We start from the raw sequence: 21,940 nt of genomic DNA, 5'->3' as shown, positions 1-21,940 counted from the left end.
TTACAGTTCAATTCATTCTTTGACATAAAATCCATATGCTTATCCATATGACATAAAATCCATCTTTTGTGCCTCTTAAAAGAAAGAGGGTTGTGGTATTTTGTTTCCAAGAGTAGTATTGGTTTGAACTGCTGTGGATGTAGAGATGATTCTGTTTTTGTATTCTTTTCAGATGTAAAACCAAAGGTGGAAGAATTGGACAAAGAGTTGGTACATCGTTACACACAGAACGGTAGTCTGGATTTTTCTAATAACCAAACTGTTAATGAAATGGAAGACGAAGAGGAGGATGAAGACATGTCAGATTCAAGTAGTCCACCAATCCCATATTCACAAAAACCTGCCCCAGAAGGGTCTTGCACTACCGATGGTTAGTTCTCATTCCTGTGCTTAAATCAGTTCTCACTGTAATCTGTAGTGTTTAAGGTTAGAAACTAGTAATAATGGAAACTGATCAAATGAATATGCTGAATTGTGATATTGCCTGGTGACCAAGGAAGTGATTTTTACAAAGGGATCAGGAGTGCACCCTTAGTCGCATGAGTAGTTCTGCTCAGAAATTTGGAACTGTGATCAAATTTTGGCTTTGGACTGAGACTACATTTTCAAATATGGCCCAGAATAGAATGTAATGTAACATTTTCAAACATAAATTTAACTAGAGGCTTTTTAAAGCATTCAAACTATTTTTAAACATTTTTAAAGTCTATAAAAATTACACTAGTTGACTTGCATGAGTAACTAACATAGACAGTCAGCCCCAACCTTTTATATGACTTTGTAGAATTCCAAAAGATTTTAAAATAGCTGTTTAAAAATGTAGCTAACAGTTACTGGGGAAATATTCAAATAAGGGGGTTTGATACAATGTATAAAAAGGGCTGTATTATTTGTTAGAAGTGGCTAAGGCTCATTATGGCCCTAATTAATTACTAAGAGCCAAATAGTGAACATCTTCCTTACATTAGTGAATATTTACTCAGGTGAGTATTACCATAGCCATAAAGGGGTGCTTGCATGAGTAGCTGCTTACCAGTGTAACAGGTTCAGAGTCACCCCTAAGCTTTTTAAAAGGATAAACAGACTTGTTGACCATGCTAGTTATTGAAAATATGAGCAGGAAGGCAATGATGTTGGATATTGTGTGGATAGAATGGTTAGTGAGATAGCTGTTAGGAGTAAATATTAAATAACGGGTTTACATTCTTATTGGTTTGATATCCTACAGACCTAAAAATTCCTTGAAGAAAAGAACTTAATCATAACTGTTATATAAATTTATTTATGTTAATGTTAAATTTCTGCTGGTTTGTTGGCCTTTTTGCAATAGTTGTTATTAAATAGTCATTGTTTGCCAACAGCTACTATACAGGTTGGTATCTGTAATTACCAGTTTTCTCCCTAAATTAGAACAGAAAATTTCTGTGGTAATTGGTGGCAAATGTTCACTTTTTTTAAAAAAAAAAATCTTATATATTGGTCCCTTCTGGATCCGTCTGTTTTAGATGGGCATGTTTGTCCTCCAAAACAAAGGAACCCCAAAAGCCTTGAATCCAAAAACACTAGGCTGTTATCAGAAATTGAGGAAAGTTATTGAGAGAGGTTTGTTGTGATGTAGTATTCACATTGGCTGATGTGTTCAGAGGGGTTTTTTTTTTTGGTTTTTTTTGGACTACTTTCAGATTTTAGACCTGGGAATGACACAGAAACTAAGTTGGTCTCACTGGTTGATGGTCTTGTAGCAACAGACCAAGATCAAGTGCTTGTGTTGATTCACTTAGATTTGTCACGGCATAGGATGCCATTTATCCTGATACAGCACTGACATGTCTGTGTAACTTGGCAGGGATAGATACAGTGGCTTTGTTGTTTTTTCTCCAAGTGGACTCTGATAGCCTTTGAGCAATTGCTTCCCTGCTCCTAGGTTCTCTCATCGGAGTACTCCGGGGTTTTATTTTTCTTCCTGTTCAGGGTATGCATGTGAGGCTCTTTGGGGTGAAGTGTCCTCAGAATGTTTATGGAAATTAGTTCTGTGCCTCTATTTCATGGGAGTGGTTGCTTGCATTCCCAGTGACTGACCAAGGTCAGGGCTTGAATGACAGCTAGCTGGTAGAAGTACACCCAGTTAAAGCCATAAAGTGACAGTTGTGGATTGTGAGAAATAACCTGAGCCGATGGTGGAAGTGATTTTGTTCCCTTCAGTTCCCTTCCCTTTGGTTGCTCAGTTGCACAACCTTGGGGACCTACTGGATCCCTGGCTGCTTCTAGCTGTCCAGACAGCAGCAGTTGTCAAGAGTGTTCCTTTCCATCTTTGGCTTTCTTTTCATATACAAACTGCGCCACAATCATCCATGCCTTTCTCACCTCCAGTCTGGATTACTCTTTGGAGCTACACTTGAAGACTTGGGGGTACTTTTAGTGCAGGTAGGTGCTCAGATACCAGGGTGCTGAGTGTGATATAAACATCTGCAGTATCCCTGCATATTGTACTTAGTAGGGTTTCACACATGGAGCATTTTACGTCCATGTTCTTTAGTTTGTACTGCCTTTGAATTCATTTGTGCATGCAATTCTGTTTGTTGTCTTTGACTTACAAAGCTCACTTAGATTTTGGGTCCTGGTTACCTTATACTCAGACTCAGAATTGACAATTGAGATACACTGAGGTGTTGAAGATGGCAAGTCCCTAGATGTCTGTTTCTGGAAGAGGTCGAGGGAGGTGTGGTTTCAGTGGAGGGCTCTTGACTCTGGAATTCTCTTTCTCTTCGGTCTGACAGAGCACAAGTATAATGATATTGGGTGGTTGCAAAGCTTTTCTGTATGGGAGCTCATCAATTGGAAATGACAGAGGAAGAGAGAGTTGGATTTATTAGTCAATCACAGAATGACTGTGCCTCCAATGTGATGTGATCATGAAAAAGGCAAATGTTGATCTTAGGATGTATTTCCAGTAGAGATAGGGAAGTACTAATGCCGGTGTACAAAGCACTAGTAAAATCTTGTCTGGAATGCTGCGTACAGTTCTGGGCACCCATGTTCAAGAAAGCTGAATTCAAACGGGAACAGGTGCATAGAACGGTTACTAGGATGATCGGGGAATGGAGAGTCTGTTTTTTTGAAAGGAGACGAAAAGAGCTTGGCTTGTTAACCCGGCGAAATGAAGGCTGAGAGGGGAATATTTTTGCTGTCTATGGTATTTCTAAACAGCTCTTGGGAGTGTGTCTCACAGCCTGGGTTGACAGTCTTGTGGTGGCAGGGTTCATGTTAGTGCACTAGAAATAGCAATGTGGATATTTGGCTCAGGTGGAAGCTCGAGCTTGGGCTCCAGGGTATGGGGTGGGCTTCAGAGCCCAAATTCTAGCCTGAACCATAATGTAAAAGCATCATCCACACAGCTATTTTAAAAACATTAGCGCAAGTGCTAGCAGTACAGGTGTGTGGACCCGTGGTGGGAGGCTCGCTCCCAGATGCTGTGTAGACATACCCCATAAATACATCAAGGGGGTAAAAGACAGGGTGGGAGAAGAGCTATTTAAGCTAAATGGCAATGTTGGCACAAGAACAACTGGGTATAAATTGGCCATGAATAAATTTAGGCTGGAAATTAGAAGAGAGTTTCTAAACATTAAGGGAGTGAGGCTCTGGAACAGCCTTCCAATAGGAGTAGTGGGGGCAGACAACCTAACTAGTTTTAAAACGGATTGTGTTGAATTTATGAATGGGATGATATCACAGAGTTGTCCAGAATAGCAGAGGATTAGACTCGATGACCCCGGAGGTCCCTTTCAGTTCTATGTTTCATGTTCCTATTAAGGGTTTTCCTGAAGATGCTGGGTTGGTGGGGAGGGATTTTATTTTTTGATTGTTGGAAAAGGAGAGGGAAGAAATTTTAAAACATTGCTGACATTTCATCAGAAGTAGTTGTAGACTGACAGATTCATTGATTCTGAGGCCAGAAGGAACCATAGTGATCTTCTAGTCCAGGGATTGGCAACCTTTTGGCCCGCGGCCCACCAGCATAAGCCCCCTGGCGGGCCGGGCCGGTTTGTTTACCTGCTGTGTCTGCAGGTTCGGCCGATCGCAGCTCTCACTGGCTGCGATTCACAGTTCCAGGCCAGTGGGGGCTGTGGGAAGCGACAGCCAGCACATCCCTCAGCCCACGACCGAACCTGTGGACGCAACAAGTAAACAAACCGGCGCCGCCTGCCAGGGGGCTTACCCTGGTGGGCCTCATGCCAAAAGTTGCTGATCCTTGTTCTAGTTTCACGTTCTGTATAACACAGGCCGTAGAATCCCCAAAATAATTCCATTTAAACTAGAGCATATCTTTTTTTTTTTTTTAATCCAGTCGAAGTAAAAATTGTCGGTGATGGAGACTCCACCAAGACCATTGGTAAATGGTTCCCATGGTTAATTACCCTCACTGTTAAAAATGTATGCCTTATTTCCAGTCTGAATTTGCCCAGCTTCATCTTCCAGCCATTGGATCTTGTCTGCTAGATTGAAGAGCCCATTATTAAATATTTGTTCCCCATGTACATACTTATAAACTATGATCGAGTCACCTCTTAACTGTCTGTTAGGCTTGAGGCTACTTGAGTCTATCACCGTAAGGCATGTTTTCTCATTATTCTCTTGGCTCTTCTCTGAACCCACGCCAATTGATAGATTGTGTATAATTATATGTATTGTTGTAAGTGCATGGGTACCCAAATATGTTCATGTTCTACACCACGTCTAAACAAAGAAATTGACTCAGTGACCACCTTTCCTCCTATATGTGATCATACAGATCACCTAACCTTCCATTTTCCATTGCATGACGTCCCTGAAGCAACTCAGCAATTGCTTACAAAGAAAAGTAATATTAGGATCGAATTCAAAATAATAGATAAAAAATTAAAAGTTGAAGTCAGTGGGGCTGCTCAGGGTGCTCCAACCTGAACATGTACTGGATTGGGTCCTTGGTTCCTGAGTCTGCAATTCATGAGTTTTGCTGATTATACAGATACTTTAGGTTAAATGTCTCAAGGGTTGTACCTTATGTGGGGTGAAATCCTGGTCCTGTTGAAGTCAATGGTAGTTGTGTTGTTGATTTCAGTGGGGCCAGGATTTCACTCATGGTCATTTCATATTCCATGTAACATCCTAATTTTTATTAAGAAATCACATAATTCCCCAAATTCACATGGCTGAGTCATAAATCAGTCAGAAACGCATGAACTGGTTTGTATTGCCTTTGATAATGAATAAAACACAAGTAACATTTTTGCTGAACATTCTTCCTAACTTGGCAGTAGCAGGAGGTCCTTTATCCTTCTTGTTGGAAGACCATTATAGGGTGACAAATCCACATAATTATTCTGTTTGTAAAAATAAAGCCTTTTTAAGCAATAAGCATAAGTGTTTTTGGTTTTTGGCAGAAGTTTTAGCTCCAAATGGATTTTTATAGCCCAGTTATAAACTTCTGTGAAGGTTTTTTGTGGATACAGACTAACACGGCTGCTACTCTGAAACCAATGGAAATACTGACAGCTTTTAGCATAATGACCTCAAATGTACAACTAGATAATACAGTAAACAGTTCTTAACCTCTTCATTGCCATGCCTTTAAAGCATGCTTGTCTTAATTTGTGGAATGGCATTATATGCAAGATATGTGTGAAACACAATAGTAGCACCTTCCTTTTGTTAGTAAATCCTCAATTTACCTGAGGTCTAAAGGAGGTCAAAAGTAATTTCAGAGGCAATTAAGTAAGCAGGTACTTAACACCTGATCAGTTGCTGTGAAGTTACAATAGTGAGTGACAGTGAACTGCAATTCATATGTAATTCCTAGAAGCTAATTTCTTATGCAAATATATTTTTTGCAGTACAGATACAAGTTTGTACCCCATACTAAGGCTGTTGTTTGTTACCTTTAGGTGAAAAAAGAAAACAAAATAGAAAATCTTTGCTTTCAAAAGATTTTAGCCCTTTTGCTTGTATTTCCACAGCTGTGCGGACAAGACTATTCCTTATTGGGCAGACAGGCCTGTGCTAGTTTAAATTAAGATGATTGTGGAATGCAAACATGCTTGTGTGAAGGAAAACATTTGAATTTTCTTCCAAAGAAATGCAGATGATGTCCCTAAGAGCTATTCATTATTCTTCTTTCCCGTTGCTTTTGGCACTTCGCAAATTACTAATCAGGATTTAAGTGCCTGCTCTCTTTTTAAAACAAAGCTGAGGATCCCATGGTAAATTTTTTTTTTTTTTTGAGCGGGGAGTGAATCAAAGAGCTCATTTGTATACTTTTATTTTTTTAATATTTTCTAAACATTGTAAGGATTATAGTGGTTGATTTTTGTTGGCCAGATGACAGCTAAAAGGGGGGGGGGGTTTAGGGCTGTCGATTAATCGCAGTTAACTCATGCGATTAACTCAAAAAAATTAATTGCGATTAATCGCACTGTTAAACAATAGAATACCAATTGAAATGTATTAAATATTTTTGATGTTTTTCTACATTTTCAAATATATTGATGACAGTTACAACACAGAATACAATGTATACAGTGCTCACTTTATATTGTTATTTTATTACAAATATTTGCACTGTAAAAATGATAAACAAAAGAAATTGTATTTTCCAGTTAACCTCATACAATACCATAATGCAATCTCTTTAACATGAAAGTGCAATTTACAAATGTAGATTTTTTTTTTGTTACGTAACTGCACTGAAAAACAAAACAATGTAAAACTTCGGAGCCTACAAGTCCACTCAGTACTACTACTTGTTCAGCCAATCACTAAGACAAATAAGTTTGTTTACATTTATGGGAGATAATGCTGCTGGCGTCTTATTTACAATGTCACCTGAAAGTGAGAACAAGCGTTGGCATGGCACTTTTGTAGCCGGCATTGCAAGGTATTTTACGTGCCAGATATGCTAAACATTTGTATGCCTTTTCATGCTTCAGTCACAAGCCCATTGTTTTATTTTTGAATGAGTTTTTTTTTGTATATAATTCTACATTTGTAAGATCAACTTTCATGATAAAGAGATACTATTTTTCAATTCACCTCATACAAGTACTGTAATACAATTTCTTTTGTTTTTATAGCAGTAATATTTGTAATCAAAAATAAATATAAAGTGAGCAATGTACACTTTGTGATCTGTGTTGTAACTGAAAGCAATAGATTTGATAATGTAGAAAAATCCCAAAAATTAAAATAAATGGTATTCTAATATTGTTTAACAGTGTGATTAGTCACGATGAATATTTTTAATCACTTGACAGCCCTAGTTTTTACCCCCTCTTCATGTGTATCTATACATCAGGAGATACCTGTATCCATGCAAATAACAGTAAAGGGCTAAATTTCCAAATCTGGCCTGTATTGGTGAATGCATCATTTTTATAGTACAAGTTGCAATCACTTGTGTAAACAACTTGTACATACTGTCACTTGACAGAATTTTCATTTATAAATACCTATATAAATGAGCATGTATATAGTGCAAATACACTTGATATGAACCGAATCTAAAAAAATTATGCATTCAAATTACACTAGCATAAATTAGAGGTCAATTTTTGAAAATGTGTGCCTTATTGATGTTTACATGGGTATAGTCGTATCTATCTGATATTTAATTATCAACACAAAATCATGTAGGAAAAAAAATTAGCACTCTCAACTTCCGGCTAGCCAGAAAAATAAAATGTTATGACTGGAATTTTTTGAGAAAACAATTAACAAAAATACTCTATACAAATGAATCATTTTGTTGCTAAAGAAATGATCCTTACATGGGTGGAAAAGAAGAAGAATGGATGGCTCTTGGATACTGTCTACATTTTTTTGGAAGAAAATTCAAGATTTTTCTTCATAGAAGCAGATACGTATTCTCTGATAATCTCTTACTTTAAGCTAACACAGAAGTACCTGGCCAAAATTATTAATCTGCTCTTTCTGATTTGGCTGTTGATGTGTAAACACAAAATCCCCTAAAGTCTTTGTAAAGAAAATATTTTTTATTTGACACGTCTCGAACAGCTATTAATTAAAGCTTCTCCTACAAATGGAAGCCAACTATGGATCCCTTTAAAAGTTCAGCCTTAAAGGGTATGAATTAAATGCATAAAACGAAACTGAAAATCAGTCCTGAGAGCAACCCATTGCTGTCATTTCTTCAACCTCCTCTCTATGCTGAGGGTGAGCCAAAGACAAACTTTTAACATCGGCTTTGTTTTTCAATGGCTTTTTAAACTTTTAAGCTAGATGATAAATCTTGTTAAAACATTAGTTTTATGTTCAAAGATCTTTTTGGTTTTTGCATTTGTGGAGCTATTTTTTTAGTAGCGTAAACAAAAGATAATACAAGAGAACAATTATAAAGGTATAAGAAGTGTTTGCAGTTTACTGTGGAATTTGTGAATATCTTGTATATAGTAATGGCAGCTTCTCATCTATTATCTTGGGTAAATATTAAAAGACATATCTACGTTGTAGTATGTACCATTACAGGCTATGTATGTACAGCATTTATATAATAGAATGTATTTATCCTAAATGAATAGGGAGCATGAAATTTATGCAGATAAAACAGCCTCTCAGATAAGAGGATACTATTGTCTAGACTCTATAGTATCATCCTCTGATACATAGGCTAGTTTCACTCTGTACTGCTAAGACAGTGGTCCCCAAACTTTTGAGGGTCCTGCTCCCCCTTACCCCTGTCAGTGCCCCCTCTGCCCCACCAGGGCCGGGAACAGGGCTGTGGCTCAGGAGGGGTGGGGGACATGGACACAGGGTAAGGGGGCAGAGGCTGGGGCTGCAGTTGGGGGTGGGTCTGGGGCCAGGAGCGGGGCAGTGGCTGGACTGCAGTGGGGGCTGGCAGCCAGGCCTTGGCCAGGTGTGGCTCTACTCTGGTTTTGCCCCTAGCCTCGGCCCCAGGCCAGGAACGGAGACATAGCCAGTGGCTGAGGCTGGGGACCGGAGCAGGGGAGGGGCTGGGTAGTGCTCCCTCCCCGCCCCCCATGGGGTTGGCCCAGGCTCTGCCGTGCCCCCGCCCCCAGATGATCCTCCATGCCCCCCAAAGTGGGGCACACCCCACAGTTTGGGGACCTCTGTGCTAAGGTATTATGGTGTAACACAGATGTGCCTTGGTGCAGTGGTACATGCTCAGAAGATGACTGTTAAAATGTTATGAACTATTCCTGGTTGCTTTTTCCTCTTGGGGCTTCTTCTAGGGCTTTGAGGATCTCCTGTTCTGTCCTTCACACTGAGACCTCATCAGAACTGATGGTATGAATCTGTCCTAAACACAGCTTAAATTGTGTTCCTACTAACACCTTTTCAACGTGATTTGCTAGGCCTGTCTCAGTCAGGGTGGTGTGCATGCTATGGAATTTTATCCAAAAATTCCTACCAGTGCTAACCTGAGTTCAGTGGAATTAGTGTTAGAACATTAGTAGACCTGCTGTAGGTGGGGTTTTAGCTGCTAACAGGATTTTTAGCACAGTGACACCTAGCTATTTTGGCAAGTCAGATTACAACAGTGCTGAAAACTGTTGACTGCCAAAACCCTGGGTACTCTAGATCTCCTAGTGTTGCTAACAATAACACATTTTAGCATAAAGCTCCAACAGTCAGTGTTAGTGCAGTTGGGAACATTTTTATAAAATTTCCTAGGTAAGACAGTACTAAAGAGTAATTGTTAAAACAATCACATCTGTTGTATCATAAGCCTTGTGTATAATAGCAAAATTTGTCATTGCTGACCCCTGATGTATCAGTGGGTAATTTTGCCATTTTAGACCGAGGCATAGGCTGGTATTATCAAAGGAGTGAAAGAGAGTTAGGCACACTACTTCCATTGAATGTCAATGGGATTTGAGTATCTAATGAAGTAAGGCTTCTTTGAAAATTTTAGCCATAATATCTCAGTGGTATGTACCACCCACAGCTGGGTAAGCAGGCAATTTACATTTTGAGTAAAATACAATTTACCCAGAAGAGCTCCTTTTATCTACAACCGGGTTACATCCCCAGCTGTGTGATGTCTACATTGATAACGCCCCTGATTACACTAAACTCGTTTATGCAAAAATATTACGTGTCTTCCGTTTGATTGAGCAAAATAGGACTTTCCTTCACGTGATGGTGTAGTAGTACTGAATAGGCTGTATGTTACTGGAATGCTTTCACCTGTGTGAACTTGTGCACATATGTGAGTTAACACTGTATGAAGGATGCCATTTTGTAGAGCAAAATGGCATCCTCCATGCGGCATGACTCAAATTGATGTTAAGGACACTACTTGCAAGGGTAAAGTTATGTAGATGCATGAATTTTTACAGGATCAGGGTGTACAGTATTAAAGTACATAGATGGTAATGCCTTAGATGTGGCTGTTAAAATTGAATTAATAATGAAGGTTTATAATAGTTTGCTACAACCGATACAGTAGAGCCTTTTGAAGCTGTTCTTTGGTAAACTATACTGTATATGCACAAATAGGCACTGAAAAAGGATTTTCAGGTTTACTTCAATGCACACCAGGAAGGTTCTGCTACTGTGGCAGAGGAAAGACCATACTCCCTGTCAACCAATAGCGGAGTGCCCTGTCACCTGCCAACCCCATATTTGCTAATGCCCTGAAACAAATCTGCTTACCCCTCCTGCTGCAGCTGACAGATGGGTGAGCTTTCCTGCACCTGTAGAAGTGGAAATTAGGTAGGGACGTACTATCGTAGAGCCAGGTTAGCAAAATGGCTTATGAAGTTATTGTGTGTGCTGTACATTAGCCAGGCTACCTGTGCTGAAATTGTGTTCGCATGAACCATTTATAAACCTGGCTTTATAATGCTTCCACTAACAGTTTCATTGCCTATGAAAAGAGAGACCAAAAGGTCCCTTGTCACTATATCCCTTCCTGTGGAGGAGGACAAGAGATAAAGATGGCTCCCTCTGGTGTCTGTCATCTCAGTCTTCAAAGCGGAACTAGAAGTAAATCAGGGAGAAAGTAAGGCAAGATTTTGTTCTGTTGTAAATAGTTTGGGATCAATAATGGAGCTGCCCTGACTTATGCCAGCAGAGAAAGTGGCCAGTCATTTTGATCCCCATAAATCCAATACAGATGCTGTTGCCTGGCCCACGAATGGGTTTTCTATTTTTAAAGTTAAACGCAAACATACAAAACTCAACTTCAAAACTCAAATGTTAACCTATATTATGAACCAATGATAACATAAATTCCATCTCTTTCTGATTTGTTCTTAACTCAGAAATTGCTTTTAATTTTTTTTTAAAATTGGAAATTTTGAAAATGCCTAAACAAACAAGTTGTGAATTTTGAAAAATGATTTTAAGTCTCATATGGCTGAGTTTAGTTTTTTATGAGGGTAGGGGCAAACAAAAAGCAACAGTCTTCTGAAAACCCCACTGCTGAACTGAGTTTTTAAATGCATCTTTTTCTTCAAAGAAAACGTATAAACCTCTGAAAAATGGATTGCATCACATAAGCAGTAACAGTTATATATATTAGACAATGTAATACACAGATGGAAAATAAAAGCTGGAGCACCCCCAAAAAACTTCAATTTGAATAATATATCACTGAAATTTCTTTTATTTCAGTGTGCCTGAGCATAAAGAGTTGGTGTAGGTATAACTTAGGGTCAAATTTCATAAACTACTGATGGGTTTTTTAGTGTTTTTTTTCTTAGTAAACACTGGATATGTAGCAGTCTTTTTTATTATTAATATGTTTGTTTAGCACCAAGACACAAAGTTAAAGACCGTCCCCTTTATAAAGCTTACAATCTAAAGAGAGATGCAGAGAAGATAGAACTCCTTGGGAATAATTTAAGAGGTTTGTTTGTTTTGTTTTTATGAACTCATAACTTTTTTTGTTTAGTTTCACGTGACGTGGTATAGATGGAAAGGAAACACAGGATGAGTTTTGCACACTGTAGGGCTTTTTCATACGTTTGAGTGTTTTAGTGTTTCTTCTATTTAAAACTGGACTTGAATAGTGGAAAAGGTGACTGCTTCTTAGCCATTTGATTTCTGATCTCCAGAGTTTTACTTACTTTCTCCAATCAGAAGCCTTTTAGGTAAATAATGGCTATTTATTTTCTCTGAAGCCCCCTGCCAGTGGATCTGTATCCTTATTAAGGACCTGATCCAAAACCCACGCTGAGCTTAGCGGAAGTCTTTCCAAAGACGTTAGTGGGCTTTGGATTAGACCCTAAATGATGATACATTTACACAATGTATGTATTTTCTAAAAAAAGAATTTAAATTAGATAATAATGGGAAACATCTTCCTTGGCTTCTTTGCATAGCTGAAACAAACAAAAGAGAAAGTGACAGCAAACCACTCATAAAAGTTTAATCACACATCTTTTCTTTTCAGGTTTTTGTCAAGCAGGCAAGGATTTGCGGTTAATATCGCTGTGCGTGGAACAAATTGATATCCCAGCAGGCTTTCTGCTGGTAGGAGCCAAGTCTCCAAATCTTCCTGAGCATATTTTAGTCTGTGCTGTTGACAAGCGGTTTTTGCCAGATGATCATGGAAAAAATGCACTTTTAGGTAAATGGTTTTCATTATTATTCTTGGTACAACAATTGATAACTAAAGGTTGGTTTAAAGTTGATTCAAGAAATGAATTTTTCTTCATGGTATGTTGAAGAGAGTTCCGTATTTATGAAACTAAATCTATAACTGAACTTCTTGAAAAGCCCGTTTAAAATAGGGCCCTGATCCTGCAATTAACTGTGTGGGGCTCTACGTAGGTACAGGAGTCCACCCACAAAAAGTCTGTTGCAGCGCTGGGGCATAAATGTGAAATGTAGTCAATTTTTAACCTCCAGTCAGTGTGTAAAAATTTCATTTCATGAATAAGAAACATGAATTAGCGGACACAGATTATATTTATAATAATTAAAATATGAATTAACACAGTAATGTTTCTTGCCAAATGGAGACATGCATCTGCACACCTGTTTTGCCCTCTTGGCCTATGACTGCTGGGTGAACAGACCAATAAAAGTGATGTAAAGTTTTTTGGCACCATCAATCTCCATCTTGAATCTCCTCTCTCTCTTTCCTGTTCCTGTGGTGCCTAGAATACATTGAGGTGGACTTTTCAATAGACAAGAAATTTCGCTAAAGCTTTAATGGATTTATTTAGCTAAAACTCTAGTCCAGGCCATCATTATCTTACATCCTAACTATTGCAGCTTCCTCATTTTTGTCGTTGACAAATGCCATATTGTCGCCCATAATCCATTCAAATGCTACTGCCAATTTCATCATCTTGCCTCATCGGTCCAATCATATTATCCTACCTGCCCTTCCCCTCATTGTATCCCTCCACTCGCTCCACCTTTTCCACTTCCATGTTACAAATTGTCTTTCCTTTTAAGACCTTACCTTCATAGTTTAGCCTCTTCTTGTCTGTCATCTTATTTGGTAATGAGCCAACAGCTCATCTCTGCTCTGCCGGTGAGCTACTAAAATTAAAAATGTAAAAGTCTATGGGACTGGGTAATAATATACACAAGCAGTTTAAAATAATTGTCTCAGGAGCTCTCTGAGCCCCTGTTATTGATTTTTAATAAATCATGGAACACTGGGGTAAAGAAATAATATTGTACAGTATTTAAAAAGGTAAATAGGATGATCCAGGTAACTAATAGGAAAGTTAGCTTGACTGGGCAAAATCATGGAAAGTAATCAGCAAAGAATTAAAAGATGGCAATATAATTTAATGTCAATCAACATGGTTTTATGGAAAATAGGTCTTGTCAAAGAAACTGGATATTGTTTTTTGACGAGATTACAAGTTTGGTTGATAAAGTTAACTTTTGATGTAGACGTCTGTACAGTATTTGACATAGTACCTCATGACACTCTGATTTTAAAAATTAGCACTGCAAACATCAGTGTAGCACCTATTAAATGGATAGATAGCTCTCAAAAAGTAATTGTTAATGGGGAATCATCATCAAATAGAGATGCTTCTAATGGAGGCAGAGGTGCTGGAACAATTTGTATAGTCGGGGTGCTGAGAGCCATTGAACCAAACTGTAAACCCTGTATATAATGGAAACCACTTCAAGCTAGGGTGTGCAGCAGCAGCACCCCTAGTTCCAGCACCTCTGCTTACAGGGACCTGTTCTTGGTCACTTGCCCTTCAATATCTTTTTCAGTGATTTAAATGAGTTGATGGTAAAATCTGCAGGTGATGCAAAAATTAGTGGATTGGCAAATAATAAGGACGTCAGTTGTACAGAACAGTCTTGATTGATTGGTAAACTGGGCTTATTCAAACGTGTGTTTTAATAAAGCCAAATGCAAGGGCATATGGTTAGGAATAAACTTAGTCTTCCCCATCTCTTACTCAGAAGACAATTCTTCTAGTGTACAATTCTCATTGGCCTCAGTGAAAATTACATAGCCCTAATTCTGTTGTCCTACCATACAAACCCTAGTGCCAAGATGTAATTCAGCTCTCTCCACAAAATAATTTTAGTGTCTCTACTATCAAATGGTCTTCTACCCAGTTTTTGGCTGTATTCCTAATCTGTTAAATTTAATAAAAGCTCTAAATTTCTGTCTCAGTAGAACTAAGGATTTTGGATTAAGTGATTTCTTATTTGTGCCCTTTTAAGACCCTAATGAGGGGGAAAATCATAAGTCATAAGAAAGTAATCAGGACGTGTGTTACACTTTTACATTTGAGAACTTAATAATGCAAAGGTATTACTTAGCCCCCCAGCACCCCTGCTTTTTGAAGGCTCCTTCTTCAGGAAGACCAAAGGGGAATTTCACAGTGCCCTGGGAGTTAAGGCTGCCTTAGCCAGCATTAACTTTATACACAAAACTGTGGATCAGTCAGTTTTGGGAAAGGAAGCATGCTTCTTGGAGCCGGTCCTCCACTATGTGCTAGGAGCAGGGGTGAAAGGTACTGACATGGAGGGTGTTGGATCATCCTGTGAATCACTTTCTCAGTCTTCATGTACCTATTGTGCTTTCTTCTGAGAATTTGCTCCCTTCTGAGGAACTGTACAGTGTGGAAGATTGGGGAATAATTTTTGGGCCTAAATTAGTAACAGCTAGAGAGAGGGCATTTTCAAACAAAGTGGTGTGAGGCAGCAAAAGTCTGTCTCTGTTGTTTGTCTGTCTTCCTGTGCTATGTGTGAAGCTTACCCAGTTACTGTAGTAGATTCAGGTAAGGCTAAAATGGCCTAATTCCCAGTATATTTCAAAAGGAATTTATTTTGTTTGTATACCTTTTCCCCCACCCTTTCCTGCAGGGTTTTCTGGGAATTGTATAGGCTGTGGAGAAAGGGGATTTCGATACTTCACGGAATTTTCCAACCACATTAACTTGAAACTAACCACTCAGCCAAAGAAGCAGAAGCACTTAAAGTACTACCTAGTAAGAAGCTCCCAAGGTGTACTGTCAAAGGGACCCCTTATCTGCTGGAAAGGTAAAGAATAACCCATTTGTTAGAAGCATGTTTACAGATTTTAGAAAATTTTTATGTAGTGTTGGGTGAACCTTAAAAGTTTTGGGTTTAAGTATTTAAAAAGCTAGGGGGTGAAATCCTGGCCTCACTGAACTCAATGGCAAAACTCTCACTGCTTTCAGTGGAGCCAGGATTTCACCCAAGAGGCTAAAGATTTAGGTAAAAGGAGAGTTTCTCATCCATCTCTCTTCTATCCCCTCCTCACTACATCCCCAGAGGAGGCCTCAGACCCCCCTTCCGCAGAAATAAAGCGGTCCATCAGCCCGATAATCACCTCCTATGTCTGGGTGTTTTCTTCCGGGATCTGGCAGAGTGGCTCTCAGCCTATTCTCCAGCCGCAGTTCCTGGACTGTTCTGCCAATCTAATGACTTATAAATTCATGCTAGCACCCATAGAAAAACTAACTCCGCAAACTGCACTCTAAGATAAAAGCTGGGGACACTGATCTCAGGGGACTGGAAAGAGGGATCACATACTCAGGTTTTGCTCTCTTGTTTTGCACCCTGGGTGCACCTAGGGTGAATATCTTCAGCTTTAAGTTGAGGGCCCCTTGTTATGAATTTTATGGGGAGGGTTTTTGTAACTAAATAATTAAATTAGGTTGGTTGAATCCTGAGAGATGTTTTAGCTGAACTTTGCTATTTGTTGCATGTCATACCGTATGTGCTTTTAACATTTGTCAATGTTTAACACCGTTGCATTAAACTGTTGCACTGAAAGCCAGGCCTTGTTAATATGTACTGTAGCTGCTTCACTTCCAGAATGTAGAAGCAGACAATCATCTGCTGCTAGCCATTCTGCTAAACCAAATTCTTCAGTGTCACCATCCACGGCCCCAGAGAGCGGAAGAGCTAATGGATACAAATCAGGGTTCACTCAGACAGGTAGGGGCTGAAAGTGCTGTATGCTGTAGAAATGACCACTGGGGGAGATAAAGTACCTCACATGTTCCATAGGATTGCCAAGTAGATTTTTAGCATGCATCATTTACAACTTAAAGATAGAAAACATATTTCAAAATTTATTCTGTCAGTATTAAGGACCTGATGAGACTGGGATAAGTTTAGCTCTTAATAGTAGCTTGAAAAGTGTTAGTTTTTTTTAAAAATCCATTTTATTTATTTATTTATTTATTATATTATTTTTGCTGATGTCCCAGATGTTGTGAAATACTCCTTTATAGTGAACATCCTAAATAGAATGGGTACCTTGAATTGACATGTTTTTCCTCACTGGAGAAAAAGCAGCCTTTTGTTTTTGATGTTTGACTCCCACTATTGAAGTGTGGTAAAAGTAGTGATAAACTGCAGTGGTTTTCTAAGTGAGCTAAGACACATCATAGCCGTATTTCCAAAGCTTTGAAATTATTATCTCTTGGAGTTGTGCATTGATTTAAGTAGAAATAAAGAAGTTTTCTAATAACCATAACAGTTTCACCTAGAAGGGCTTTCCTTCTGGACTCAAAAGGTGATTTTTCTTTGGTGTGCTTTGTAGGTTGTTGCAATTTTTGAAGTTGATTTATCGCAGTTCATGTTCTTTTATTTATTTGATAGATTTTAGAAACAAAAAGTTTTTATTCAGCTGAGCTATGATTGAATGGAGTGCACATCTCTGCCGTCTCTGAATGATGTAAAAACAGAACAGGATTTGTCATGTCTAAAAATCTCAGTTATCCAGGAATTTTAATTGGCCACATATATTTTAGAATATAGGCTTATATGGAGGGATCTGAAGGGCAAAATTTAAAAAAAAAAACTTGTTTCAATAATTCTTTTGCTTACAAGGGATGCTGAAAATAAATGAACAATAAAAATGGAACATTAGCATTCCTATTGGTGTTGCAAATGTTAGTCAGTGTGTTCAGGGACACGTTGACGGAGGTGTTGGATTTTATTCCTACTTAAGAGACTATATTTCTAATCTGGAATGAGAATGTTGTGGTGTCTTGGCCTCCAGGTCCTTGCATGAAAAATGTGCAGGCACATGAGAATCCCACTTTATTTGGCATAACAAGTAATCTAATATTTACACAGCTTTGTCTGGGTTGCTGCTGACAAGTTAATAGATACACCTTTTATAGACTGCTTTCTCCTTATCAACTCACCATGATTTTCTTTCTTCTTGTCCTTTTGTATCACTATTTGTTCTCTCAGGTCACAGTTATCAAACCCTTTTATCTCCTACCATTGTTACCTTCCAGTGAAGATAGTGCCACATTCATAATACAAATTCCACTTGACAAGGGGGAAAAAGTCCCACCATATTTGTTTGTAATGTATAAGTACTGTTGCAAACCACCTGTGATGAAAGTTCAGGTTTCTCCCTGGAAGTCTCCATAGCTAGTCATACACTGAGGTGAGCTACTTTTCTCTGTTGCTTTCAGGTAGGTGTAATGAAACTGGGTTGCTTTCTGAAAATATGTTCCTTTTATCACCATTTTTCTTTCCTAAGGTATGGACTTGAGTACTTCCCTCTGTCTAGCTTTGTAACTAAAGTACAAGGCCCTAGCTACCTTAGAAGTTATATAACTATTATACAAACAGCTATATACACATGTTAAAAGAACATCAAGGTTGCAAAGTCAAGCACTTCAAATGTAGGAAATGCCAGAGTTGAGGTTGCCTGTGCAACCTTAGTATGGGCCCGTTGTGTGTATGCATTATGATTACAATAAGTGGAATTGTATATTTTTATATTTTTGACATATCAATGCTTATTTGTAAGCATTTTATCAGTTTTTATCCAGTTAAATTTTCATAGTTGTGGGAAATTATGGAGCTGGTCAAGCAATAATTATTTCATGACAGGAGACATTAAGATTTAAAAATGTAAAGCTTTATAACTGTTAAAACACAAATTGTCAACATCATATGTCAAAGTATACAAAGTAAATATCCTTAAATCAAACTCTAATAAATTCTCAAGCAACATTTTTCTTTCTTTACCTGTCTGTAAATTTTGATTATTATCCATGGAAATACCTTTTCATTGATTTGTGTGTGCATGGGGAAATTGACATTTACCGCCATTTATCAATAAAATCTAATTCTTCAAAGATTAATTATGATAAGTCTTTAATTATATAAGCACAAACTGTTTTTTCCACAGGACCACTTCCTCACTGAGTGTATAGGCTGGACTGTGCTCAATGAGCAGCTATCCAATATTTTTTTCTCCTCATTGTTCACTGAGTGCCCCCAGATTTTATTTACTGCACACTATTCAAACTCATCTATGAGGATACAATTATTAATTTCCTCATGGGAAATTTTCTGTGATACCCATCACAAGAATATCCAAGTGCTTCACAAATAGTAATTAATTTGTCTCAACAAAACCCTTGTGATGTGAAGGGGTGGTATTATTCCCAATTTACAGATGGACAGCTGAGGCACAGAGAGGCTACAGTCAATATTTGAATTTGAGATGTGTAGGACCTGATTTTTTCACAGTACTTAGTATTATGTAGCACTTTATATAGTGAAGCACTGCTTCCATTGACTTCATTTGTAGGTGTGAGTGCTCAGCACTTCTGCAGATCAAGCCCTACAATCTGAAGTTGGGCATGCAGAAAATGAGGAATGCACAATTAGCGACCTCCTGTGAGAAGTTTGGATTAAGTGACTTGCCCAACATCACAGAGGGACCCTGTTGCCAAAACATGGATAGAATCTCAGAGACAGAATACAGTTCTCCAGGGAAGTGTTCCATGAGACCAAACTTTCTCTTCATATAGTCCTCTGCCTTGTTCATTATGCATCTTCAAACCTACAACAGATGAGACAGAAGTTCTATAGACAACAGCCTCTTTTCACTACACTGCCCTGATTCATCCCCAGAGCAGGTCCATCCTGTGCTTTGAGTGAGCCAAGAGTCTTCTGGCAAAATCAGTATGTGATCATGTAATTAAATATTATATCATAATGCTTACACACAGGGGCCCAAATTAAGGTTAGACAAGCAACCTTAATTCTGGCATTTCCTAACTTTAGTGTTTGAGTCTGCAACCTTAATAATTTTCTATTTGATATAATTTTGAGTAATTCTCTGGATTTTTATGAAAGCAAACTGAAAAAACCAGAAACTCCATCATGTGATGACATATGGTCACCCTTGTGGTTCATCAGCAGGATTTGACCCTTTAGATGGACCAGACAGATGTGTGCTGCTTGATATGCACCCTCTGCCACTGGCTTTCCCATATATGTGCTGACAGCAGTGGACAGCAGGCTATGGAAAGCAGGTTCTCTAGTAGGAATAGACTCTTCCGCTTGTTTTCCCCCCCAAGCTCTGTTCTTTCCAACCTGTCACTGTCCCAGTCCTGTTTCTTCTCCATCCAGGGCTCCTTGTCCCAGTTCCATTCTTCTTGCACACAGAGTCCCAGTCTCCACTCCCCAGGCTTCTCGTCTTAACCCAGTCTCCTGGTCTAGCCAGTCCAAGTCTCCCTACTCCAGGCTCACTGGCTGAGTCCCTATTCCTTCTCCCTGCTGGCTCTTAATCCTACTCTTGCTCCTCAACCAATCTGGCTCCCCCTCCACTTTCTTCTTGTCCCAGAGTCTTTGCCCAGCCAGTTCTAGTTCTTCCACCACACCCCAAGTCTTTGCCCAGCCAGTTCTAGTTCTTCCAGCACACCCCAACTCCTTGCCATCTCTGTCTCTTCTTCCCATACCATTGATTCCTAGTCCTTCTCCCCAGCTCCTTACCAGATCTCTGTGTTTACCCCATTCTCACTCCCTGCCCCAATTGGCTTTCAGTTCAGCCTTCTTGCCCAACCAGTCCCAGCCTCTCCTCCCCTGGTGCCAAATACCAATCTCCTAGTCTAGCCAGCCTCAGTCTCCCCCTCTAATTCCTAGTCTCTGTTTCTCTCCAACCCTTCCAGTCCCAGTCTCATCAGACTCCTTGTTTCAGTCTACTTCTCTCCCTTCCTTCCAGTCCATCTTTTGCCCTCTCTGCATTAAAAGCAGATGGCTTCCTCCTCCATGCTGCCTGGGTTGTCATGGAGTGGACAGGACAGATAAACTCCTTGCTCTCAGCTCCAGTGCCCAGCCCAGCCCACCTTGGCCTACAGTACTTCATAACAGCTATTACAGGGAAAGTCCAAATAAGCCCTTGTAGCCTGATCCTGGACAATTTTCAGTCACTCTGTAGGGATAGCGTATGCACCGTCCTGTCAACATGGATGAGCTATGAGTGGACAGAGCATGCACATTCGCTGTGTGGGGATGGTACTTGCATAGATCCAGTCAGCACTAGGGGTTGGGAGGGGATGGAGCATGCTCAGTGAGGTTAGAATTTTGGAGATTTTAGCTGCAAATATTCAAGAACTCTCTAATAAGCATGTGCGAACTGCAGTTTTTCATACAGGTATAACTGGGCCAAATTTGGGAGAATTTTCATAGGGATGGGAAAAGGCACATCGTTGACACAAAGAACACTCTCCTGCCAAATTTCAGGACACTTCTTCAAAGCATAGGGATGCTAGCATTTTGCAGAGAAGGTCTCAGGAATTTTTTAATATGGAAAAAATGTATTTTCCCCTGGTTTTGTTCTTGGAAATGGCTGAACTGTTTTTTCTGAAAGTTACCAAAACCAGAGGCAGACACCCAGCATGGAAAATTTCAACCCAAGCAGTGAGTTTCATAAAGTTATAAGCAACTGACTATAGGGTCTTAAAATGGGAAGTGTAGGGCAACCTTAACAGGTGTTGCTACCAGTGCTGTATACAATACACTTTTGTGTTTTGTGTGAGTGCATATGAAAATAAACACAGATACACAATTGTGTGTATATATAGGTTATAGACTATACATATATTAATATTAATTAGAGAGACACAACTTCCATATGCTCGTACACTGCCCACTTGAAGGACGCATTGGCAGATGCATTTGCCACAGTGTATTTAATAATAGACTATCAGGTTTCACCAGAGCCTCTGACCTTGTGTTAACTGATCAGCCATTTGGCATATTTCTTGTGAAAATGGGACAAGTCATTCTGCTGGAGTGGAGTCAGAGATCCTGTGACCACTCTCAACCTTGATTATTCCAGCTGGCAAAATAGTCTCTCTCCTCCTCCAATTGTTCCAGAGTGGTGTGTTGTTTCAAGGTATATCAGTTTGGCAGATCAGGTTGGTAATGTCCTTGCCTTCTGTTTTCTTTCTGTTTGAGTATGGAGATGTGTAGGTGGAACCTCACATAAACTGCTTACTTTTTACAGATTAATTTATCCAGTGAAATCCAGTTAACGTTCTTTCAGAAAAATTCATCCTTATGTTGTAAGAATTTAGAGCTGCCTGTGTGACAACATCCAAAGTGTAGAATTTGATCTGAATAAAGTTGCAGGTATTAAATGTTTAATGGTTAGAGCAGGGGACTTGAAGTCAGGAGATCTGGGTTCTGC

General features: G+C 39.1%; 1 protein-coding gene across 15 annotated transcripts in view; it reads left to right on the top strand.

The window, feature by feature from the left end:
• Positions 1–21,940, top strand: part of GREB1L (GREB1 like retinoic acid receptor coactivator) — a 224,323-nt gene that overhangs the window by 115,317 nt on the left and 87,066 nt on the right. For 9 of the 15 annotated variants that reach the window (XM_043539770.1, XM_043539771.1, XM_043539772.1 and 6 more), the window contains 4 exons: positions 173–370; positions 12,416–12,592; positions 15,322–15,498; positions 16,285–16,422. In XM_043539770.1, coding sequence (XP_043395705.1) covers positions 173–370; positions 12,416–12,592; positions 15,322–15,498; positions 16,285–16,422 — 690 coding nt within the window. The remainder of the gene's footprint in view (positions 1–172; positions 371–12,415; positions 12,593–15,321; positions 15,499–16,284; positions 16,423–21,940) is intronic. The other 6 variants (XM_043539773.1, XM_043539775.1, XM_043539774.1 and 3 more) reach the window with 3 other exon arrangements.

This window comes from Chelonia mydas, chromosome 2 (assembly GCF_015237465.2).
Source record: "Chelonia mydas isolate rCheMyd1 chromosome 2, rCheMyd1.pri.v2, whole genome shotgun sequence".
NCBI lineage: Eukaryota > Metazoa > Chordata > Testudines > Cheloniidae > Chelonia > Chelonia mydas.
The sequence above is the reverse complement of the archived record's forward strand: the minus strand, read 5'-3'. Positions and strand labels throughout refer to the sequence as shown.